General features: G+C 56.7%; 1 protein-coding gene across 3 annotated transcripts; it reads left to right on the top strand.

Annotated features, from left to right (window-relative positions):
• Positions 1–618: 618 nt before the first annotated feature.
• On the top strand, positions 619–24837 carry ATP2B4 (ATPase plasma membrane Ca2+ transporting 4; the record flags this gene model as incomplete). Of its 3 annotated transcripts, none has more annotated exons than XM_080633048.1 (21): positions 619–814; positions 3738–3935; positions 4693–4950; positions 5690–5815; positions 5908–6033; positions 7666–7701; positions 9191–9352; positions 9439–9653; positions 9746–9988; positions 10094–10335; positions 10588–10822; positions 11763–11942; positions 12577–12664; positions 12773–12879; positions 13721–13912; positions 14026–14239; positions 14915–15126; positions 15727–15834; positions 16133–16315; positions 18422–18511; positions 23488–24837. In XM_080633048.1, 21 exons carry the CDS (start codon positions 619–621, stop codon positions 23791–23793), a joined length of 3717 nt encoding a protein of 1238 aa, XP_080489174.1. The 3 variants fall into 3 exon arrangements, with proteins under 3 accessions (XP_080489174.1, XP_080489176.1, XP_080489175.1); XM_080633050.1 differs by having other exon boundaries at positions 18422–18614; positions 23488–23513; XM_080633049.1 differs by lacking the exon at positions 18422–18511.
• Positions 24838–24893: the final 56 nt, after the last annotated feature.

Below are 24893 nucleotides of genomic sequence, written 5' to 3'. Positions count from 1 at the left end.
GTGCTCCCGGGCCAGCAGCCCATGCAGGAAGCAGCTGGTTTCCACTGCCGAGGTGTATTTTTAACCCCCGGTGAATGGGAGCGTTTCTGCGTGCCGGGCGGCGGGGCTTGAGTGAAGAACCACCTGGGAGCTCTTCCTGCCCGGCCCCCGCGCTGCCGATGGCTTTCCCTGCACTCAAACACCCCCCACAGCCCATGCCCAGCCTATCCCAGCTCCTGCTCATCCAGGTTCTATGGTGACCCCCGGGGCTGGATGAGCGTAAAGGTGCCTCTAAACCACGTTCCTCCTGGGGGATGCCCGTCCTTGGGTACCGCTCCATCCCGTGTGTTTCTGAGGAGGCCTTCCAATGCTGATATTTTTGTTTCCCATCCTTGTTTTTGCAGCTCCAGTTGCTGTGGTATCCAGGGAGCCCTCCTCCTTCTGCAGGAGATGCACGCTGGTCGTTGCTAAGGTCGCCTCCGCGGTAACATGCACATCCTGTTTACACCTTTATCCGGAGAAGTTGGGCTCGGATAGAGGCACCCGCTTCACCCGGGCAGCCCCCAGGGAAGGGGCCATCCCGAGCATCCCGTCAACAGAGCCTCGAAGGAAGGTGCTGCCGGAGCCACCAGCCGCAAGATGACGAACAACGTGGCCGACCACCACCCCGGGAACTCGGTTGCTGAAGGCAACCATGAGGGGGACTTTGGTTGCTCCATGGTAGAGCTCAGGAACCTCATGGAGCTGAGGAGCGCCGAGGCGGTCGCCCGGCTCAATGACTCCTATGGCAGTGTGCAGAATGTCTGCAAGAGGTTGAAGACGTCACCGGTTGAAGGTAAGTGGCTGCCCTATGCCAGGGGATCACTTTGCTTGGGTGCCTCTGGGATGGAGCTGGTGGCTCAAACAGTGTGGTCCCATCCCAAGCCTTGTGGGAGGTGGCTCCCTGCATCTGAACGGGATGATCACTTAAGGTAGAGAAGGAGGTAAAAGAAGAGAAGCATCTTCCCTAGGGATCCCCTGAGGCATAGCCTGGAGCCCTGCATCCCCTGGGAGCATAGAGCGGAAGTGGGATGCAGGCAGGGGTGAGGAGCTGATGGGGCATAAGAGGGGTGTGTGGGAGCTCCCCTCTGCTGCTGCCCCCCAGGTCAGTACCAGCCGTTCCCCTATGTAATAACTTAGTGCTAATGGAGGGCTGTGTGTGATGGGGGTGAAGGTAGGAAGGGCTGCGTGGAGCTCATCATCCCTTACCAGTGAGCAGGGGCAGGCGCTGGGTGGCTGTGGGTGTCTCTGCACCCCTTCCTTGGCATTAAAAGAGGGGGAGAGAGCCCCTGCTTACCTGGGCTTGGGAACAGGATGCGGCCCCGGGGCGCTGTGTGGGCTGGGGGCTGTGGCTGTGCCTTGGCGCTGAGAACTCGGTGTTATTCTTAGTGCTGTAAGCTGGGGATTAGCGTGTTTCCCAGCTGTGAGCGGGACCGGGAAGGAGAGACAATATCGGGATGTCATTAGAGAAGGGGGGGGAGTCCCGGTGGAAATACCAAGTGCAGGTCACCAAACAATGTGCTTGGCCTTGCCAAAGTGGGAGCGGGATCCTTGGGGGTGGGACGAGAGGGGAGGGAAGGGAGAGGACCCAAAAGGCTCGGCCATGGCCCCGTGGCAGGGCTGCTCCTGGATCCGGGCGCTGCTTCCAGGCACTGATGGGTGTCGCTGTCTGTGGTGCCCCTGGCGCATCCCTGCCTCTGGAGCTTTGCTGTGTGTCCCAAACGCCGTCCTGTTGAGCACTGAGAGCAAAGAAAGGTGATTTCCTATGAGCTGGGGTTTTTAGGCCTGAGTCACCTCCGTCTGATCCCATTGGAGCGAGGTGTTTGGCTCCAGCTGTGTCTCTATGGTGTGACACCCAGGGAAACCCCCGCAGGTCGGAAGGGGCAGGCTGGAGCATGTCCCTGCCTCAATGCATCGCTAGGGAGACAGGGAGTGGGATCTACGGGCTCTGGAGAGCTTGGGTTGTGTGTGCAGGCGGGATGCCCCAGCTGGGGTTTAGAGGAAGATACGGAATGTGGGGAACACCAGCCACATCCTGGTGTGTGCAGTGTGGGATCTGCGTGTGAATTCCCCCTGGGAAGTCATAGAATCAGAGAACCATGGAATGGTTTGGGTTGGAAGGGACCTTAAAGCTCATCCAGTCCCACGGGCAGGGACCCCTTCCACTGGAGCAGCTTGCTCCAAGCCCCTGTGTCCAACCTGGCCTTGAACACTGCCAGGGATGGGGCAGCCACAGCTTCCCTGGGCACCCTGTGCCAGTGTTCATGATGTGAAGGGTGAAGGTTTTGCCACCCAAAAGCAGCTTTCCCAGCCTGCAGGGTCTATGATACAGGAGATGTTCTCCTGCTGTCCCTTGTGGCCTCCATCCAAAGCTTCCAATCCACCTCCCCACTCACCGGGTCCCCCCAGCCCCTGCAGTGGCCCCAGTTGGGAGGGATTTGCTGGCGACCTGGAGCCATGGTGCCCATGGCATCTGCTCTTTGCAATAGGTGAATTGGAAGCCCCAGCACCTCCCCAATTGCCCCAGGAGGGTGTGGGAGCTCTGGGGTCATGCCCATGGGTGGGACATAGGCTTTGGAAGGAGCCACGTGTGCAACCTTCCATGCCCTGTGGCAGCATCCCACATCCTCGTGCGGGAGCACGTGTGTGCCCGGCACACGCGGTGCCTCCCCAGCCCCAGTGTGAGTCAACCCGCAGCAGTTAGCCACATTTTCCATCCATCCGGCTGCAGACGTTGGGATGGGTGGGAATCGGGGCTGGGAGATCCCAGGATCCTGCTGCCTCGTCACTGCAGGGTGGGGACCGGGCGCTGCTCCAGTGCATCCCCTCCCTGCAGCCGGGGTGTAGTCGCAGCAGAGAGAGGGGTGCATGGAAGGGGAAAGGGATTCATCCTGATGCTTCCTTCTGGATGGGATGGCAGAGCTGTCCCAAGCAGGAGGAATTGGTCCTCCCCGGAGGGCATTGCTGCCAGGCTGCTCCAGGCACAGGGATGCATTCAGGGCCCGTGTTGCGGCCGCCTGCCCAGTGCATCTCGGGAGCTGGCAGCAGCCCCATGGACCATCTTAAGGTGGAGAGAGCTGGGGGGGCTCGGTGCAGGGCTTGGTTAAGGTGGTGCTGGGCAAGGGGGGGGGGCTGTTCTCACCTGGAACCCCATTGGCTTTTTAATGGCTTTTAAATGCAGGGGATGACCAGGACAAACTGTCTCCAATTGCTGGCCCATGCCCTGGGATGGGAAGGCTCCTGCGCCCCCCTTTTGCCCCCCTTTTGCCCCCCTTTTGCCCCCCTTTTGCCCCCCTTTTGCCCCCCTTTTGCCCCCCTTTTGCCCCCCTTTCCCATGCCCATGGGGCTCGGCTGAGCTCGGAGACTCTCCCGCTGCGCCGGGCCGGTCTCCGGAGCGGTGGCTGCTCGGAGCTGGCAGGAGAAGAGGGATCAGGTCGCTCCGGCGGCTCCGAACGCCGCTCGCGGTGCCAGATTTACAGCTAATTTGATGCCGCCTGTAAACAAGCCTGGCAGTGCCAGCTGGCGTTAACCGGCACTGGGGCTCTTGGTGCGGCTGCAGCACCGGGGAGAGGCGGCTCATCCTGCCCGCACCGGTCCCTGCGTGCTCCCTGCCCCATGGAGGGACAGGAGCCGAGCTCTGCATCCCCTCTGTGCAGGCAGGGAGCTGCTCCTTGCCGGCAGGGGGGGTTTGTTCCCATCTCCATCTCTCCCCTCTCCAGGCTTGTCTGGGAACCCAACTGACCTGGAGAAGAGGCGGCAGGTCTTCGGGCAGAACTTCATTCCTCCCAAAAAAGCCAAGACGTTCCTGCAGTTAGTGTGGGAAGCGCTCCAGGATGTCACACTCATCATCTTGGAAATCGCAGCCATAGTCTCCTTGGGGCTGTCCTTCTACCACCCGCCGGGTGGTGACAACGAACGTGAGTCCCCTGTGGTGGTGATGGGACTGGTGGGGGATCTGCTTCGGCTCCCGTGCAGGAGCAGGGCTTTGGGATGGATGCTGTCTTCGGGAGGCCACCGTGTGGGTCACTGTAGTGCAGATGGAGCTGGGAGCTACTGCTGCTCACCCTTCACATCCTTGGGATCCTTGGCATGGTCCCATCCAGGCACCTGCACTGATGGATGTGTCTGGGCACAGCTGGCACCATGGCACAGCTTGGGGCTATTCCTTGCTGCTCTCCCAAAAGATGCTCAAAGAGCAAGAGCCCATCTGGTCCAGTGGCTTTCCAAGTCCATGGGGCTTCCCTTTTGCTTTGGACATGGAGGACAACACTGACTGTCCCCTGGTAGCTCCAACTGCGACATCCCACATGTGGTTGGGCAATGGTGTTGGATAAGTTTCTCCTTCCCAGTGCTGGAGGAGCCGAGCAGGAGCAGGGATCCGGAGGTGCAAGGAGATGGTGACTCACTCAAGGGTCAGGGAGCAGAGGGAGGCCTGGGTGCTCCAACTGGGAATAGAAGCCGGTTGTCCTGGCTCTTTCAGCCCAACCTCTGCCAAAAGTGAGAAGTAGAAAGAAGAGGAGAAAACTAAAAGGAATCAAATGCCTCCAGGGATGTGAAACCCCTCTGTTGAGAGCAGGGGAAGCCCTTGGAGCAGCTCAGGTTGGAGTAATTGTCTCTATTCATGTGTTACTCCGTGGGGAGCGGGTACAAACAGGGTTTCTCCTCCGCCTGCAGTGTGTGGCCAGTCTGCGGGTGGTGTGGAGGACGAGGGCGAGTCGCAGGCCGGCTGGATCGAGGGGGCAGCGATCCTGTTCTCAGTGATCATCGTGGTGCTGGTGACCGCTTTCAATGACTGGAGCAAGGAGAAGCAGTTCCGGGGCCTCCAGAGCCGCATTGAGCAGGAGCAGAAGTTCACGGTCATTCGCAAGGGGCAGGTGATCCAGATCCCGGTGGCAGAGATCGTGGTGGGAGACATCGCGCAGATCAAGTACGGTGAGTGGGGATGCACGGGGGCTGCCCCTCTGCTTCGGAGCCTGGGGCTTCCTCCTCTCTGCTTTGGCAGCCCTTTTGCCTTGAGGGGAAGCGGTGGCTCCTCCGGTTCTATTCTGCAGCATCCCATGGCCAGGAGCAATGGGAGATGCTCCTGGGGAGGTGATGGAGCTCTGCTCACCTTGCTGGAGCTCCGCCAGGCTCTGCACACAACGTTGGGTTGCTGTAGTGACCTGTTGGACTCAAAAAGGATTCCTGTCCTTGTTGGTGAACCATTCCTTAGGAAAGAGATGTAGCCCTTGGGCTAAACTAGGTCCTGCTCCTTGTTTACCAAGGGGAATGCTCATCCCATGCAGCTCCTGGCAGGAAGGAGATTGGTCCAACACAGTCTTCGTTTTCACACAGAGCTTTTCCCTTTTGCCTTCCTTGGCTGGTGTAATGTGTAGCAGTTTGGATGTATCAGGAGGCTCTGGGCTGCTGACTCAGTCAAACCAGACGGGAGGAGCACTGATTGAGCAGAAGTCCTCCCAACAAATGCTTTCCTACAGCAGGGAAGATTTTGGACCTATTGGATATCATCTTATAATAGCCATCTGTCTTAGAATGCCCATCTGCTGCTTCTCCCTTCCCTAGATTTGGTCTGAGACTGAATTCTGAGTCCTTTGCTGATACACAGAGCATCCTTCCTCCACCGGGGTGGGCAGGGTGAGCTGCGCTGACCCCCTCTCTGCTCCTGTCCTAGGTGATCTCTTGCCAGCGGATGGGATCCTGATCCAGGGCAATGACCTGAAAATAGATGAGAGCTCCCTGACCGGGGAGTCAGACCAAGTCAAGAAATCCCTGGAAAAAGACCCCATGCTGCTCTCAGGTGAGGAACTGCGAGGGGCTTGTGCTGGGTTGGGGAGGAGATGGGATGTGGTGCTGGTGTCCTGTCTCACCGCGGCCTCCCTTCTGTGCCAGGTACCCATGTGATGGAGGGCTCTGGCAGGATGGTGGTGACTGCTGTGGGTATCAACTCCCAGACAGGAATCATCTTCACCCTTCTGGGTGCAGGAGAAGGAGATGAGGAGAAGAAGGTGAAGAAAGGTAAGGAGATCCATTGAACCTGCCTTTTCCCTCCTTTTGCCTTTCTCCCTTTGCTGGGAAGCAGCCACTGCTGTGTGTCAGGCTGCCCTCACCTCTGTGGGGTGCGTGTTAGTGCCCATGGCCCGGGCAGGTACGGTGAGCTCTGGAGGTGCAGGGGGATCCCTCCCTGCTCCCTGAGGAAAGCCTCCAAGCACCCAGACCTCGGCTCTCGGCTCCTTCGGACACGGCTCCAACTGCCTCTTCTCCAGCAGCCGCAGCCTGGAGCTGTGGGATGTGGGGGGGTCAGTGCTCAGAGGCAGCAGTGGCCGATAGCGATGCCCCACGGTGCTCTTTGCACAGCCTTGGTGGGAAGGTGAGTCCTGGTTGTCCATAGGGTGATAGAAACCCATCCAGAACCTTGAGATGATCTCTGCTGGCATCCCTGAGCTCCCTGGTGATGGAGGCAAGAGGGGAAGGAGGGTTGGGGAGCAGCCCGGCAGGCTGAGGTGCTCCTTGTTGTGCTGGGACTTGATGCCTTGGTGCTCACATCTCGCTGCTTCTTCCCCTGCTCTGTGCCAGCTTTAAAGCCAGCATCGGCACAAGCCAGGCTCGGGAAGCTCCTGCTCTCCCCCTTGTCACTGTGCTCATTGGGAGCAGCCGTGAGGTGCAGGGAGCTGGCAGGAGGGAGCTGCTGGCGGCAGCACCAGGGAGCCCTTCCCAGGATGTGATGCCAGGTGGGGGGAAGCATCCTGAGCCTCTCCTGGCAGCCGGATCCGCTCCAGGCTGTGTCTGTGCTGGGTTCCTGCAGCTCTGCTCGCCCAGGCCGGGCAGCTGCCTCCCATGGCTGGCACTGGGAGCTGAGGAGCTCTTGGGGTTTAGCTGCCAGCTTGGAGATGGGAGTAAGGGATGAGATGTGGGAATGGTGCTGGTGTGGGAACAGAGGCGCTCAGGCTCGGTGCTTTCCCAGCCTTTGAGCTCTGTTGCTCAGCCCCACAGCAAAGCAGCTCTGTGCCTTGCAGCCCTCGACTGGGGAGTGAAGTGGGGCAGCGGCTTCACCAGCTTGTCCCCTTCATGGTGCTAAGGGATGATGGGGAGAAGGTGCGTGAACCCCTTGTCACTCCAGGCTTGCTTCAACTGCAGCAGCCCCGTGTTGTATAGAGGCACACGGGGGGACCATCACAGATGTGGGGGGCAAAGCCCCTCACTAGGGATGCAGTGCTGTCCATGGCAGGGGACAAGTCTGTGCCTCCTGTGTGGATCCGCTTGCACCCACAGCAACGGGAGGTAGGGAGCACAGTGCCTGGCACGTGCTGCGTAGAGAACAAGCTCTGCTGTGTGGTTCCTTCTCCCCGAAGGTCTGAGACACCCCTGGCACCCATGGAAGCACTGATGAGGGTTGCAAGAGGTGCTTTGCAGGTGGGGAAGCCTGAAGCCCCTAGGGATGGGGCGCTTGCTTAAGGGAGCTCCGGAGCCTCGCCGGTGCTGTGAGCTATGGACCGAGTGTGGTGCCAGCAGAGAGCTGAGCCCTGTGTATGGATCCCACCGGAGCGTGTGCGTCCCCTCGGAGCAGGGCTGGCCCTGGGCTGTCCCAGCAGCCGGATGATGACCGTGGGTCCATGTGCTGAGCCCTCCACCCTTTCTCTCTTTGAACAGGTAAAAAAAGCGGAGCCCCCGAAAACCGCAACAAAGGTAACCAGCCTCTCCATCCTTTGAACCAGCACCACACTAACTACTGAGCATTCCTCCTTCCTTCCTTCTTTCTTCTCATCAGTCTGTGCTCTTTGCTGCTCCGGCGGGACTCTCGCCTCGTTGTCCTGGGAGAGGGTGCAGTGGTCCCGTGGCCGGTGGCCCCAGCACGGTGCCCTCTGGTACCCACCATAGGGCTGTGTGTAGCTGGGATGGGGCTTGGCTGCCTTTCCCCATGGCCACGCTGCCGTACATAGGGCAAAGCTCTTGTGCAGGAAGGACAGGGCTCTTCCAGCAGCCTGGACCACCGACAGAGCATCCCTTTATTATCCATGTTGACATGAGCCTGACAGTGCCCCTCGGAGGCTGTCCCTTTGCAGGGCTTGTGTCTGGGGAGAGACGTGGGTCCCCTGCTGCTGTTTGTGGGGTGATGGCCCATGGGGCCTGGCCAACGTGACGGTTGTACCCTCTCCTCCCATGGCCTCGACTCCGTGAGCGTCTCCTCGCCAGTGTTTCTCACACTGTTCTTTGCAGGCTGTGGAGGAAGCCCATCCCTGCACCTCTCTCTCCACCTCTCTCTTTCTTTCTCTCTCCTCTCAGCAGTTTGAGTTTCCCTCCTTCCCGTCAGACTGTGTCCGGGTGCTTGTTCTGTCCGTGTCGGGTCTGTTGTAACCGTGGAGGTGTCCGATGTGGAGCTGCTGGGAGCTACTGGGGTGTCTCCAGCAGCAGCAGCCAGGAGGGGACAGGTCCTGGGGGGCCTGCAGGCAGCTTCTGGGGGGGGTTCCCACCCTCTTCCCATCCCTCTCTAAAACTTCCAGCTGAGCTGGGTCTCCTGGTGCAGGCCTTCCGCTGGGTTAGGCCATGGTAGCCACTGAAAGCCCGGCTGTCCCGGGTCCTAAAGACGTGATGGATGGCTCAGGGCTGGGGTGCAAGGAGCTGGCTCCCTCCTCTTCAATCTCCATCCCAATGGCTAACCATCCCCCTCCATCTCACCCCCTCTGTCACTCCCCTGGCAGGTGATTGCTGCTGAGCTGCCCACAGGGCGCTGCACAGGTGGCACTGGGAGGGACTGGGGATGATGCTCATCAGGAGACTGGGACACTGGAGGCTCTCTGGGGTCAGCCCAAAAGGCTCCGCATCTGCTGCAGGGTGCAAAGCAGCCATAGGGGAGGCTAGAAGAGACCTGCTTCCAGCCCAGACCCTGGCCAGAGGGCTCCTTGCAGTGCTGCCTTAGAGGTGTGACCGGTGCCACTGTCAGCTCTGAGGATCCTTTATCCATAGGGCTGGGGTAGATAACAGAAAACTGCCCCATAGGGAAGAGGTAGGGCCCCGGGACAGGAGGTTTCCATGTGCTCGGATGCGTGTGTCATCGGGAATGGTTCTTGTTCTGGGTTTTCTCTCTCTCACCACCATCTTTCTCAGTGGTGTCCCAGAGGTTTTCCTGGTCTCTCTCCTATTCACACGTGGTGTCTTGTTTTACCCTGGGCTGTAGCTAAAACTCAGGATGGTGTGGCCTTAGAGATCCAGCCCCTGAAGAGCCAGGAAGGGGTGGAAAACGAGGAGAAGGAGAAGAAGAAGGTGAAGGTGCCTAAGAAAGAGAAGTCTGTGCTGCAAGGGAAGCTCACACGCTTGGCAGTACAGATTGGGAAGGCAGGTAAGTGGCCCTCCATGAGCTGTCCCCTTGCTGTCCCCTTGCCCCCAGCATTCCCTCACCTCCTGCTCTGCTTCTTCTTCCCCCAGGGCTGATCATGTCAGCCATCACGGTCATCATCTTGGTGCTGTATTTTGTGATCGACACGTTTGGGGTGCAGCGGCGGCCCTGGCTGGCAGAGTGCACCCCGATTTACATCCAGTACTTTGTCAAGTTCTTCATCATCGGTGTCACCGTGTTGGTGGTGGCTGTGCCTGAAGGGCTCCCGTTGGCAGTCACCATCTCCTTGGCCTACTCTGTGAAGGTGAGACCACAGTGCAATGCGGTTGCCATGGGTAGGATGAGGGAATTTGAGGCTTTGGGCTCTGACTCGCCTGGTTGTGGTGCCTGTTGCAGAAAATGATGAAGGACAACAACCTGGTGAGGCACTTGGATGCGTGTGAGACCATGGGCAATGCCACCGCCATCTGCTCGGACAAGACGGGCACGCTAACCATGAACCGCATGACGGTGGTGCAGGCTTATGTGGGCGATACCCACTACCGCCAGATTCCTGATCCCGAAGCCATCCTGCCCAAGATCCTGGACCTCATCGTCAACGGTGTCTCCATCAACTCAGCTTACACGTCCAAGATCCTGGTGAGCTGGAGAACCACAGCCTTGTGTGCTGGTCTTCCCACCTGCAGCTCCCATCCTGCTGTATCCAGGTTTGGCATTGCGTTTCCTTTCCTTTCTCCCCTCCAGCCACCCGAGAAGGAAGGGGGGCTACCCCGGCAAGTGGGGAACAAGACCGAGTGTGCCCTGCTGGGTTTCGTGCTGGACCTGAAGCAGGATTACCAGGCTGTGCGGAATGAGGTGCCAGAGGAGAAGCTCTACAAGGTCTACACCTTCAACTCAGTGCGCAAGTCCATGAGCACGGTCCTGAAGAACAGCAACGGTGGCTTCCGCATGTACAGCAAAGGAGCCTCCGAGATCATCCTCCGCAAGTAACCATCCTCCTTCAGCACACTGGTCCTCTCCCCATCCCGTGGGCTTTGGGCTGAGATGCACCATGGAGCTGTCGGGGGGGGCTGCAGGGTGAAGGGTGCCCAGTTCTGGAGCAGGGAGGTGCTGCTGTGCGATGTGTTTAACCCTTTTAGGGTGACTTTGGTAAAGGGATGGGGAACCTGGGTGACCAAGGGAGGCAGATGCTGGCAGCATGTGCTCCTCCCTCACCCTCCATCCCGCTCCTGCGTTAGGTGCACCAAGATCCTGGACAAGAACGGTGACCCCCGGGTGTTCAAGGTGAAGGACCGGGATGAGATGGTGAAGAAGGTGATTGAGCCCATGGCCTGCCACGGGCTGCGCACCATCTGCCTGGCGTTCCGGGACTTCCCTGCCGACGCCGAGCCGGATTGGGACAGCGAGAGCGAGATCCTGTCTGACCTCACCTGCATTGCTGTGGTGGGGATAGAGGACCCTGTGCGGCCAGAGGTACCGAACCCACCTCTGCCCGGACTCCTCTGCATCCGTCTCTGAAGTACCCCACGCTACCAGCTCCATCCTGCAGGCATTTCTCTCTCCTACCTGCACAGAATGACCTGGTGCCAGGGTGTTTCTGCCCACTCTTTCCCCCCCAGATGCCAACAGGGGTCTGTGCATTAGGGTTCTACATCAGTTGAAAGGTTCAGAGAGGCACCATGCAGGGATGATGAGGATTTTGGAGGAGGACAGGGCTGATGCAGCTGGTTCCTCCCTCACAGCTCTGCCTCTGCCAGGGCAGGCAGCTGGGCTAATGCAATAAGCCCTCCAATACCTGCCTCCTGATTACATTTTGGAGCTTGCCCCCATGCTCCCGCCTTGCTTGCATCTTTCCTGATTAGATGTTCAAGTATCTGGGGCTGGGAATTGCATTACAGATGCCCCGTCTGCACCGGCTCTGGAGGCCACTGATTCAATTTGCTAATTTCGCACTAATATCCTCTTCCCCCACCGCTCTGTAATGGCTAAACCCATTAGTGCTGCTGGAGCGGGGTGGCTCAAGTGCCCCCGTTCTGATGGATTGCCTGGCCAAGCCCTGGCGCCCAGCACCACAGCATCATGGTGGGAGGCAGCGAGGTTGTCTTCCGCTTGGGGCTGGAAGTTCTCGTGTTGTCTGTGCTGGAGGAGCTGCTCTGGACATGCACATGAGGCTGGGAGCAGGGCAGGCATCTTCTCCGGTCCCTGCTGGCCTTCCCTTGACGCTTGTGCTGGTGCTGGAGGGGGATTTGTTGGTTCAGCATCTTGTCCCCAGTGTGGGCACTGAGCTCTGAGTGGATGCAGGTTCCTGACCCTACCAGGGCCCTTTCCACATCCTTTCAGGGAGGATGGGAGAGGAGCTGCCTGTTTCCCAGGATACCCTGAGCATCCAGACCCATCTGTCCTTATCCCCCAGGTGCCAGATGCCATCCTGAAGTGCCAGCGTGCCGGCATCACTGTCCGAATGGTGACTGGGGACAACATCAACACCGCCCGTGCCATTGCCACCAAGTGTGGCATCCTGCTGCCAGGGGAGGACTTCTTGTGCCTGGAGGGGAAGGAGTTCAACCGCCTCATCCGCAATGAGAAGGGAGAGGTGGGAGAGCAACCCCGGGGCCTGCTCTGCAGGAGGGGTTGGTTTTCCTCTTATCTTTGGATAAATGCAGCGGGTCCCTCTGCTTGCTGGGATCTGTACCCAGTGCAGCTGCACTGTCTGGGTGCTTGGAGGTGGAGGCTCTGTCTTGTTGTAGCGTCGTAGAATGGTTTGGGCTGGAAAGGACCTTAAGATCACCCAGTTCCAGCCTCCCTGCCATGGGCAGGGACACCTCACACTAGGCCGTGTCAGCCAAGCCCTGTCCAGCCTGGTCTTGAACACTGCCAGGGATGGAGCATTTACCTCTTCTCTGAGCACCTTGTGCCAGTGCCTCAGCACTCTCACAGGGAAGAATTTCTTCCTTATCTCCAACCTGAACCTCCCCTGTTTCAGTTTGAACCCATCACCCCTTGTCCTGTCACTCCAGTCCCTGATGAAGAGTCCCTCTGCAGCATCCTTGTAGCCCCCTTCAGACACTGGAAGCTGCTCCGAGATCCATCCTCGTGGCCTCCTCTGGACTCGCTCCAACAGCTCCATGTCCTTACATGAGGACACCAGAACTGCACACAGTGCTGCAAGTGGGGCAGAAGGTTCCAGGGGGGCTCCTGCCCTTTCTCACACATGCTTTGTCCTGTAGGTGGAACAGGAGCAGTTGGACAAGATCTGGCCCAAGCTGCGTGTGCTGGCGCGCTCCTCCCCAACAGATAAGCACACGCTGGTGAAAGGTGAGCTGCTGCCTCCCAGGGTCTCATCCTGCTCTGCACGGGGGCTTTTGCAGCCTGGACCCTGCTGTTGGGGCTTATTTTCCTCTCAACTGCTTGTCTCTATTCCAGGTATCATCGACAGCACCATTGGTGACCAGAGGCAGGTGGTGGCTGTGACGGGGGACGGGACCAACGATGGCCCAGCTCTGAAGAAAGCTGATGTTGGGTTTGCTATGGTACGGATGGGCAGTGGGTTTCCCACTCTCTTTGGGTGCAGAACTAATGGCACACTTGGTTATTCTCATATTTCTGGATTAGTGAAACTTGGTTTGGAGGTTTGGTTTAATTCTTATTAAATTCATAGCAAAAGATTGATGAGAAGCAATCAGTGGGATGCTGCCTTATGGCTGGGCTCCTCTGTCCCAGCTGCAGGGACCACATCAAGCTAAAGGCGCCCTGGCACTGGCAGGGGCCTGCCTGGCCCTGTTGGCTGAGCTGTGGGGTCAGTAACTCACCCAGTGAGTCACCATGACATGGTTCATCCCTGCAGTTCTTCACCCAGGCTCCTCATGTGCAGGAGCAGCCCTGCCATGGGGCCAGGCACTGGGCTTTGCTGGGGGCCAAGTGCTGGACCTCCAGAGGGTGGGGAGCAGAGAGGACATGGGACAGCTCTGTCCAGCTGCATCTGTAGCTCACATCCTACAGCAGCAGCCTGGGTGTCCCTGCCTGAGACAGAACCGGCTCTTTATGAACCTCAGTGCCTTCAATCACTGCAAAGCGAGCGCCTCTGTGTGCCAGTGGTGAGAAAAGCAGCGAGCTCAGCTCCCGCAGAACAGATGTGGCCAATGTGGGGCTGCAAAGCAGCACTGACCCAGAGCCCCCCTTCTTGAAGGCTTCACTGCTTCAGAGCCTCTGCACCCCGGGGTGCTGTGGTAGAACTCGCTGTCAAACACAGGATGGGCTCCGGCTCCTCTGGCTCCGGTGGATTTCTCTCTTGGGAAGAAGCAGAGCCAGGTGGATGCCAAGCATGGAGCTTGCTCCATGACTCACCCTGTTGCTTTCTCCCTGCTCCTCAAGGGCATCGCAGGCACGGACGTGGCGAAGGAGGCTTCGGACATCATCCTGACGGATGACAACTTCACCAGCATCGTCAAGGCGGTGATGTGGGGCCGCAATGTCTACGACAGCATCTCCAAGTTCTTGCAGTTCCAGCTGACTGTGAACGTGGTGGCCGTCATTGTGGCCTTCACGGGGGCCTGCATCACGCAGGTAAGGGGGTGCTGGGCTTGGTGGGAGGAGTGTTGGAGGCTCCTGTGACACAAAGAGGGAGAAGAAGGTGGCTTTGGTGGTGTGATGTGGTCTTCCCCCCATTCTCTCTGCAGGACTCGCCCCTGAAGGCTGTCCAGATGCTGTGGGTGAACCTGATCATGGACACCTTCGCTTCCTTAGCCCTGGCCACAGAGCCCCCATCTGAGTCCCTGCTGCTGCGCAAGCCCTATGGCCGCAACAAGCCCCTCATCTCCCGCACCATGATGAAGAACATCTTGGGGCATGCCGTGTACCAGCTCGCCATCATCTTCACGCTGCTTTTTGCAGGTGAGCTTTGAGACCCCAACAAACAGGATGATGGTGAGAAAGGAGCAGAAGTCCCAGCCCTGCGCCCGTTGTTCTCCGTTGTCAGTCGGTGAACTTGTGTTGGCCAGGACAGAGCTTATTTAATCATAGAACCATGGAATGGTTTGGGTTGAAGAGACCTTAAGATCATCTGATTCCAACCCCCTGCCACGGGCAGGGACACCTTCCTTGCTCCAAGCCCCTGTGTCCGACACTGCCAGGGATGGGGCAGCCACAGCTTCTCTGGGCACCCTCACAGGGAAGAGCTTCTGCCTAAGAGCTCATCTCAATCTCCCCTCTGGCAAGTTAAAGCCATTCCCCTTAGCCTGTCTCTACACGCCCTTGTCTAAACCTCCTCTTGAGCTTTTTTGTAGCCCCTTTAGGTACTGGAAGGCTTAATAATAACAGATGGGAAGTGGGAGGGTAATAAAGAAGAGGGTTTTTAGTTCTAGAGGCAGGGAAGCAGCTTTTCAAGATCTTTAAGCATTCATTGGAATTAGCACAGGGGGACTCGAGCTGAGTCAAGGGATCGCCAGCAAGAGCCCGGGATCCTAATTCCACCTCCCGCAGTGCGAAGCAGAAGTGAGGAGCCAGGATCTCACCTTCTCTCTTCCCTGTCCCTCTCCATCCCCTCCCCAATCCCACTTGTCTGCTTAGGGGAGAGGTTTTTTGACATCGACAGTGGCCGCAATGCCCCGCTGCACTCCCCGCCCACCGAGCACTACACCATCGTCTTCAACACCTTTGTCATGATGCAGTTGTTCAACGAGATCAACGCCCGCAAGATCCACGGCGAGAGGAACGTCTTCGAGGCCATCTACCGCAACCCCATCTTCTGCTCCGTGGTGCTTGGCACGTTTGCAGCTCAGGTGAAGCTTTGGGAATGAATGGTGGGGCTGGGAGGGGACCGTGCCACAGGAGTACCGGTGTCTGCTGCAGTCACTGCCCTCAGCGCTGTTCTGTCCCTTTTATTCTGCTCCAGCAGCTTCTTGGTGACACAAAGCCTGGTTATTGGGGTCTGGAGTGTGTTGGGAGGTGCCAGGGCCGGTCAGCGTGTCTCTGGTGTCCTGTGAAGTTAATAGCATAGGTCATAGATCAGTGAATGGTTTCAAAGTTCATCCAGTTCCAACCCCCTGCCATTGGCAGGGATGGCTCACACGTGTTGCCCAAGGCTCTGTCCAACCTGGCCTTGAACACTGCCAGGAATGGAGCATTGACCACTTCTTCGGGCACCCTGTGCCAGCACCTCAGCACCCTCACAGTAAAGAAATTCCTTATCTCCAACCTGAACTTCCCTGTTTCAGTTTAAACCCGTCACCCCTTGGCCTGTTTGGGGTCCTTGGCTCCTCTTGTGATCCCTGGGAGCGGGGAAGAGATGTGTGGCCTTTAGGGGACCTTGTGGTCCCATGGTTGCGCTGTGCAGCCCCTGCAGCTCTGCAGCGTGTGACTTGTTCTCTCCTGTGCTGTAGATCCTCATTGTGGAGTTTGGAGGGAAGCCGTTCAGCTGCTCCGGGCTCACCCTCAGCCAGTGGTTCTGGTGTATTTTTATCGGAGTGGGAGAGCTCCTCTGGGGCCAGGTAAGAGCCAGTCTGAAGAACACACCATGTGCTTGCAGCCCAGCCTGCCTTCCCCTCCTCGTCCTCCCTGGTGTTTATTCAAGGCAGCTTTGCAAGGGGGGGATGCTCCATCCCAGCTCCATCTCAGCAGTGAGGAGGGGAGGTTGTTCATCTGCTCCTTGTTCCCACCCTGCTTCCAAGCAGTGGTATCTGGGTGTCTCAGCTGAGTCCTGGCAGTTTGTTGCTTGCCTTTGGTGGTGGGCTCCATGCTGCCCCAGCCTGCAAGCTAAGGAGCTGCTCTCTCCCTGCCTCTCCCCAGCTCATCTGCACTGTCCCAACCAGCCACCTGAAGTTCCTGAAGGAAGCTGGGCATGGCATCACCAAGGAAGAGATCCCAGAGGAGGAGCTGCCTGAAGATGTGGATGAGATCGACCACGCTGAGATGGAGCTGCGGCGTGGGCAGATCCTGTGGTTCAGGGGTCTCAATAGGATACAGACACAGGTACTGTGGGGCAGTGGGGATGGGGGGGGGGGCTCTTCCTTCTCTCTCTTTCTTTCTTCCTCTTTCTCTCCAGGGGCTCTGCCTGGAAAGAGGCTGCTGCTCAGAGGATGCCATCACCTCCTGGGCTAGACTTCTCCCACCACCTGTGCCTTTCTGGTTGGGGAGCCAGGACAAGCCTGGGTTTGAGCTAGGGGAGGCACAAGCCTGTTCCCATGTGGAACACAGTGTCCCGCAGCCTGAGGCTGGATGTGCCGCTGATGGGCACCTCACGCAGCACTGGAGGGTGCTCGGAAGCTGTGGCGTCAGGGCACGGAGCCTCCAGGGCTCTTGGAGTTGTCAGCACTGAAGCTGCTCCTGGTCACTGTGGGGATGCTGCTCCCAGAGGGGAATGTGCCCAAGAGGAATCTGCCTGCGTGAGACCCTTGCTGGTCTCACTCCTCTGCTGTCCTTCCTGAGAGCTCTTTGGCCCAAGGGCTCTTGCCACCCCTCCCTGCCAGTCTGCAGTGTCCTGGCCTGGAGCTCTTGGCCCCACAGCACAGAAAGGGAGGAGAATCAATCTGTTAATGTGGTTTCCTACATCAGCTCCTTCTCCCTGACTCAGTTTTTCCTGAAAGGGTGTTTTTTAAACCCTGGAATGCTGCTGGGCAGGGAGAGCTCCCTGCAGTGAATCACTGTCTCTTGTCTTTCCTTGATGCCGGGGCAGAGCTGCCCCGTGGAGGAAAGCTGTAGGTCCCCCATGTCCCCTGGCACGCAGGGCTGCTGTGAACCTTCTGTTCATCCTCCTCTGCCCCTCCAATAGACAGCGGTCACCAAAGTGGCCCAGACATGGAGCGAGCACAGCAGCTGTTTTGTGCTGTGTTAACCTTGCTTCTCTGTGAGCTCTTGCCTTGATGCTTTCATGGTGAGGGAGAGCCTTGATTCCCTGCCCATGGTGAGGGGCAGATGGGCTTTTCTGCAGCCCAGGGCAGTGCATGGGGCTGAGCTGACAGCTCTGTGTGGCTCGTTCACATAAGAGATGTGCTGGGAGCACTGGGCTGCTTTGGAAGGGTCCAGTTGCATATGAACAGCCGCAGTACCAATGGCCACGTGTGCTGCTGAGGCTGAGCCTCACAGGTATTTCCCTGCAGCAGTGAGGGACCTCGGCTGAAATGAGCTCTTGCAACATGAAGAATGTTCCTGGATGCTGGCACGTCCTGGAGCCTCTTTAGCAGCTTCTTCCTCTGCCATGGAGCAGAGCAGTGAGCAGGTCAACCCGAGCATCCTGGGGCTTCTGTCCTGACTCGGTGCGTGTTGAAGGAGAGCACAAGGCTCTTCCCTGCAGGACTCCTGTGCGCTCAGGAAGGGAGGTCCCTCTGTGGAGGGGGATCAGCCTGGAGGAGTGAAGCAGTGTGTAAAACACCTCCAGGGTGAGCGTGTGGGGCTGGAGGAGGTGTCGCTCCCTAAGGAGCTGTGCAGCCGAGGCTGTGCTCTGGTCAGGATGGGGTTGGAAGCCACAGTGGTACCTGCTCGGTTCTTCTGGCCTCGGTGCACAGTGACAGAGCAACTGTGGCTCATCCACTGAGGGTGCTTCCTTGCTGCATCCCTGTGAGTCCCATGCAGAGCGTGAGCCTGGGGGAGAGGCTGGAATGTCTCCCAGCATGGCCGGCTGCCATGGAGCATCGTGTGTCCCAGGATTCAGCCCCCCATGTGCATCCCATGGGGCTGAGGGCCCAGAAACCCTTTCCCAGTGCAGTGTTCTGGACCACCGGCTGCCAGCTCGCACCTCTGCCCCCCCGCTCTCTTTCTCTGCTCCTCCTGCAGATTGTCGGGATAACCCAAGGTGTTTCCTCTGTCGCTCCCTCCCACCACAGTCTCCTTCTTGGTGGTGGGATAAACCCTGTCCCTGTGAGCCTGGGACCTCTCCTCTGCTCCCAGAAATGCCAGCCACAAACCCGGTGTGGGTTTATGGGAGTGCGGGGTGGGGGGCTCCCTCCTCCCCACCTCTCCATCCTCCTTCTTCCTTCCTGTCCCTGTGTGTCTGTCCAACCTCCCTGCTCCCTTCCATCCCCATCCCCTCTCCCTGTCTCTGGCCCGGGCGACGCTATCTCACTCTCTGGTTCTTTGCAGATGGACGTAGTTTACACATTCCAGACCGGCGCCTCCTCTTTGCAGGGAGCCCTCAGGAGACAGCCTTCCATCGTGAGCCAGCACCACGATGTAAAAAATGTTTCTAGCCCAACCCATGTAGCTCTTTCCTCCGTCAATTCCACTCCCACCACTTCTGCTGTTGCTGCTGCTGCTGCATCTCCTCCTGCGGGCAGTGAGTGATAGTCTATTACAATGCATGACTTCTAATAACCACAGAGAGCACCTGCACCAACCTAACCCAGCCTGTTCTCTCTCCCTCTAAACCTTGGCTCACACTCATTTCCCAAATGAAGGATGGGGCGGGAGAGCATTTTGAAAAAGGAATAGTTTTTATGCAGTTGCATCTTTAACCCTGGTCCTTTCCCCCCACCCCATCCCTTGTTGCTTCCTCCAGTTTTACCTCTTCTCCTCCTTTGCAGGACTGATGCTTGAGTCCACCCTCCTGCGGGGTGCCAAAATTGGTGGTTCTAGTTCAGAGAACCTTTGTGTTCATGAGCAACTAAAAAGCATTGCTGTGAAAAGGGCACACTGCACCCAAAAGGTGTCATTGCCTTCCCACGCGGCTCTGCCCAGCCCTGAGATGCCCCAGGAGGGCAGGGGTGGGCAGAGACGTTGCTTTACCCAAGCTGTTTGGAGGCAGAGTGGCTGCTCGGACCTTCCCACAGCAGTTGGTGTGCTACTGGGATGGGCTGAGCCATGGTAAGGGGCTGCCTGTGTGCTCCCTGCCTCTTGCATGGCCGTGAGAAGGGCTGTTTGCTCCTCGACTGGGAGAGCAGCCGGTTACCGTGGCTCAGCCAGCCCATGGTGATGCATCAGAGCTGCCTTGCAGCTCAACTTGCTGTTTCAGAGCTGGCTTTGTAAGCAAGCAGCATCCCCATCCTGCCTGTGAGCTTGCATGCTGTGTGAGATGGGGCTGAGCGAGCCCTGGAGCTCGGCGGGGACAGCACCGGGCTCCACTGGTGCCCAGCTTGTTCTGCACACACTGCGAACCAGTGTGTGCAGAGCAGACACACACGACTCTCTGCATGCAAACGGAGATGGAAAATGTGGCCCTGCTGAACACCAGTGGGAAAGCTGGACCCTGGATCTAGCTGTGGGCTTCCAGTCCAAAGGAAAGCCCTCTCTGGTGCAGTGCCGCTCTCCGTGTTCATTGGGATCTGTATATACGGGCTTGTGAGCACATGAGCGTGGATTCTCTCTGCAGGGCTGTGCCAGGCTGGCCGTAGGTAGTGTTTCTTTCCTGGATAATTGGCTTTTTTTTATTGCACAGTCATTTTCTGTGTTCTCCTCTTACGGAAGAAAGACCCTTGGTGACTTTTGGAATAGCTTTCAGTCTCCACTGTTTGTGCACTGTGGGAGAGAAGAGAGAATTCCTGATCATTTTGTTTTCTCTCTATTTAGCTGATGCTGATGCTTGAAGTTGATTCTGTTTAACCCCAGTGTTTCTGAAGCAGCGCAGCTGCCTTCTGTTCCTGACTGCATCCGTGCACCACCAAGACTTCCTAATGGGAAGACCCACTTAGAGGGGTCTCAGGGTAGTGGGCTTGGGTGGGTGAGACCACACCACGGGTTTTTTGCAGCCTGTGGATGAATGTTCTCCCTGATTTGCAGCGAGGGGCTAGATAACTTGGATAGCTTGTGCCTTTCCAGGCAGCAAACAGCTTGACGAGAAGCTAACCCAGGTTGCTAAGTCCTCCCTCTGTTTCCTGCCTAGACTTCTGTTTCCTTCTGCTGCTTCCCTCTCCTCTCTCTCAAAGCTCCACTTCCCTCCCTACAGATTAACAGTGTCCCTCTGCCTTCCACTGCCCTTCTGAGGGATGTGCCCCTCCGGAGTGCTGGAGGAGAAGGAATCTCAGGAATGACCCTCAGGAGATGGTTTGCAGGGCTGAGCTGGTCTCCCATGGGGGTTTTGCCCTGCTTTGAAGGAGCTGGGCAAAGCAAGTCAGGGTCAGTGGCGGAGCTGCTGCTGGCTTCCCACAGAAGATGTCATTCCCATCTCCATGTGAGCAGTGGGGTTTGCCCAGCACGTTGTGGTGCTGCAGTGCTGGTGTGAAATGAGAAGGAAGGAGGTTGTGCAGGTTGTGGGTGGAAAAGAGGGAGGTGGGATTTTGGCTCGGTGGGGAGGATTTCGGCTTTGGTTTTTCTCTTTCAGAAGGCAGTTCCTTACTGTTGGGTTCCTTTGACAAGGGAACAGCTGAATTAATTTCCCAGCAGTTGCTGACAGAGATGGTTAAATCAAAGTAAGAAAAGCTTGAGGAAAGCTGTGGCTTAAGTTTATTGGTAGAGCAGTGATGTTTCTTGTGATCAGTGATAAAGTTTATTGAAGGCAGGGATGTGGTAGATGGGGTCTGGACTCACCAGTGCTTGAGGCAGTGGGGTAGGAAGGGCTTCTGTGAAGCTACTCCTTCCTCTAAGCTTGTACCAGGCTGCCCAGTTCACTTGGGCTCTCTTGATTGTGGTTGGTTCAGTTGGGTTTGCAAACTGCATTGTAGAGGCAGGGGCTTTTATCAGTGCTTGCAGTTGCTGTTGTTAAGGTGTGGATGATGTGACAGGCTCTTGGTAGAAGGTGGCCTGCTTGGTGGCCTCCTTTGTGCTGTGCATTCGCACTAAACACTGAATTTGTCCAGGACTGACTGTGGGGGTTAGTGCAGCAAACACAGCTCTGGATCTCTGTTCCCAGCTACATAAACCTTCATTTTTGCAGGCCAGCTGGTGCTCCAGCATCCCGGGGGGTACCTGGCCCACACTCATCTCCTCATGAGTGCCTGTCATCCAGCTCACGTGTGCGTGTGCAGCTCTATTGGTGTGTGCAGAGCTGGTGTGTTTGTTTCCAGCTGGGATGTGCTGAGCCCTGTGCCTGGGGGTGCCACGTTGCTGCCCCAGGTAGGGCAGCACCATCTCTGAGCCAGATGGAGAATGGATTCAGCCCTCCCGAGAGGGGAGCCCTGGAGCATCTCCCAGGTAAAACCTCCAGGGATCAAGGCGTGAGACTCTTCTTTGGGTTACCTCTCTGGTCTGGTTTTGTGAATGCTGTTTGTGCTGATACCAAAGATCTCCAGGACGCTCTCGCTGGCTGTGCTCATTGGTGACTTCCCTCCTATCCTACCCATGTACCAGACCGAGGTGGACACTTAAACTCATCTCACCAGGAAGAAGGGTGTCATCTCTGTTCACCCACCAAATCTGCAGCCCATTCACAAAGAAGTGGCTGAACACACGTCTTTATTTGCCTCATCAGCTTGCACGGGGATATCTGAATCAGGCTCCCTCCAGCAGCTCTGCACTCCTTGGGCAGTGTCTGGGTGATGGGGAGGTTCTCATGGTGTAGCTTAGGGATGCTGTGGAGGAGCCCCCCTTTTGTGGGATGTGTGATCGCCTCCTTTTTGTGCCCCAGCTTCAGTCCCCAGGGATGCCATGCAGGGAAAATGGTGGGGACTGGGTTCCTTGAGTGTTGAGAGCAGATTAAGGTAGCTCCTGCTGCTTCCACGGGGCAGGAGATGGAGCAGGATGACTGGCACTGCTACGGGGAGGTGTTAGCAATGTCCCTGCTGTGCCCACTGATGCTGAACAAAGTCTCACAGTGTTCTGGAGGCATTTCCTTCCCAGAGGAGAAGTGGAGCAGATCTCCTGGTCCCAGATGAACTCTGCTTAACAGAGTAAAGACTTCTCTTGCTGTCATAAGACAGAAGACAGCTTGTGCAGGATGCTTTGTGCTTGCTGACACTGTTGTCAGTAGCTTCCTCCTCTAGAAAGGCAGGAGATGTCCCAGTTCCCTTGGGGAGACCCTGAGCTGCTCAGTTTGTTAGCTCTGCTTCAGAACCCCACATACTGCATCACTCTCCTGCAGTTGATGCCTTCTGACATCTTTTGGAGTGATTATAGCCCCAGTTCACCCAGGACAGCTGGAGCTCTGCTGCACTTGGGATGCACAAGTCATTGTCTCATGCATGCCAGTGGCTGCACTGGGGCAGAGAGTTCTGCTGCAGCCCCACGGTGCTGCCACCTCCTGCCCCTTTGTTCACTGGGTCTGATGCTTGTCACCCATCCATCCAAACTGTGACTTGGCTGCAAGGGAGGGTGAGAGCTGCAGGCCTCAAGGCTGGGTTTCCAGAGGAAATGGAGGGATCAGTGAATCCACCACTTGCTTGTTTCCAGACCTCTCCCAGTGCTAGGGAGGTAGCAGAGCCATACCCCAGTTGTTCAAACCAGGCTCTGGATCTGCTGGAACACACTGAGTTTGGCTTGTGGCAGGGCTGGCAGCCTGTGGATGTGTGGCCAGGCTTTCTAGCAGAGTTTGAGATTGTTTTTCATGCAGAGCATCCAAAAGAACAACTGCCTTTGGAACTGCTGGGTCTTCTTCAGCATGTAGGGAAGGATCCAGAGCTCCAGCCCAGGATCCAGGTGGCAGCCGTGTGGGCAAACTCGCACAGATCTGGCTTCCTTCTTGCATGTTTAGCTGGGTCCAGTTTTAGTGCTCATGGCATCCACTTGGACCTGCTGCTTCACATGGGCTTGAAAAGTTTGTGACACCTTTTTAAAGCCCATTCCTTTCTATAGGTCTAAACCCAAACTAGAACACACACACACGGCTCCCACAGTAGTTTTTTTGCTGTTTGTCTAACCCACCTCTTTTTTGAGTCGTAGTTCCACTTGTCCTCGTTTGTACACACAGATACGCGTGCGCACCCATAATGACAACTAATGCATTTTGGCTTCTGTTCATTGGAAGTGATCTGGGGGTTGGTTGTGGGGGTTTGAGTTGTTTTGTGTCTTTTCTTGCAGCTTCTGAAGTCGCCCCATAGTCGGTTGATTCCCCATCACACACCTAGTGCCTGAGTCTGATCCATGTTGGCCCTCCTAGTTCACCATAGATGTTTCATTTCGACTTAGCTGTCTGCTCAGTAGTGGTTCTTGTTGTTGTTGTTGTGCTTTTTGTTTTCTTGTGTCTTTATGAGTTATTTTGCCCTTCTCCTGGGAGCTCTGGCCCCTCATAGCAGGTACTAACCCCTCTTCTGTTTATCCCCCACGCTCCTCGCCTCCGGCAGATCAAAGTGGTGAATGCGTTCCGTAGCTCCTTGTACGAAGGCCTCGAGAAACCCGAATCCAGAAGCTCCATCCATAACTTCATGACTCACCCAGAGTTCATCCTGGAGGAAGACGAGCCTCGAACACCATTCCTTGAAGGCGCTGAGGACGACCCCGAGACTGACGGACTCAAAAAGCGAGGTGGGGGTATCCTGGGTGGATCTACACCCCTCAACAGAAATAACAATGCAGTGGACAGCGATCAAGCTGAGCTCACCGTCCCGGAGCCCGAAAGCCCCTTACACAGCTTGGAGACATCAGTTTGACCTTAGAACTTTGAGCCCCCTCTCCTCCTCCACCTTCGCCCTTCGCCCTGTGTGACACCGGCACCAGTAACTGATCACACACTGCGGTCACTTCGTGTCAAACTGCTCATACGTATATCATTTTGGTGTTTCATTTTGGGGGTTTTTGTTTTGATTTGGTTTTTTTTGTTTTGTTTTGTTTTTTTTTTGGCGGGGGGGGGGTTTACCATTATTCAGCAGTGGGAACCAGAGTACCACGATGCTGGGTGTTGGGAGAGAGGCGAAGCCAAACTCGTGCATCTCCATCCCTCATTTTCAGTGGTACTCGCCCAAGTGAAGCAGCCAGGTTATTTCCTCTCTGAGAGTTGGGCTCCATGTGTCTGTTGTTGGGGGGGGGGGTTCACGTTGCAAAATGCATGTTCAAAGGAAGTTCAAGTTGTTGTAGTCTTAACACGCACGTGCTCAGCCTCAGGGCTGGGAGCATTTGTGACTTTGAGTTTTATTTCTTCTTTTTCTTTTAGGGTTTTTTTTTCCTCCACTTGTGGTTTTTAGGGTTTTCTTCTAATGCTGGGGTTTGTTCTTTGCTTGTGGGATTTGCCCCCAAGAACTCCACAGTGGGAAGTGGGGGAGAAATGACAAATAAATGAAAAACCAACCCAGCCAGGGGAAGGTGTTTACTCACAGGTTTGACAGATACAGGGATGTATACACCAGTCTTCCACCTTGAAAATGGTACCTAGCCTTTGCAGTTCCTCCTCCACGTGTGTGCGCACACACTTCTCTCTGTTTCCAAAGCAGTCATTGGTAGAGAAGGAATGAAGGTGACTTGGATGTAACCTTGCTGGATGTAAAAGCTTCTGGTTTCTCTACAAAGCAAGGTGGAGGTGAACTGGCAGTGGAAGGATGGTGAAGAAAAAGCCTATGATTGTGAGAAGGGCTCCTTCCTGGGGTGTCTTAAGAGATTCATCTCTTCTGCTTTTGAAGAGCTGTGAAGGGGAGAACCTTGCAAAGGTTGAACAGCTCCTGCCAGCAAAAGCAAAGGGACTTCTTTCCCTTCTGGCATGTCTGTACTGTTGGGTTAAATAATCCTTTTGCCTTGGAGTACAAGCTCCGGTTACCTG

Source organism: Psittacula echo (genome assembly GCF_963264785.1).
Source record: "Psittacula echo genome assembly, chromosome: 22".
Classification (NCBI taxonomy): Eukaryota; Metazoa; Chordata; class Aves; order Psittaciformes; family Psittacidae; genus Psittacula; species Psittacula echo.
This window is presented reverse-complemented; position numbering and strand designations above follow the sequence as displayed.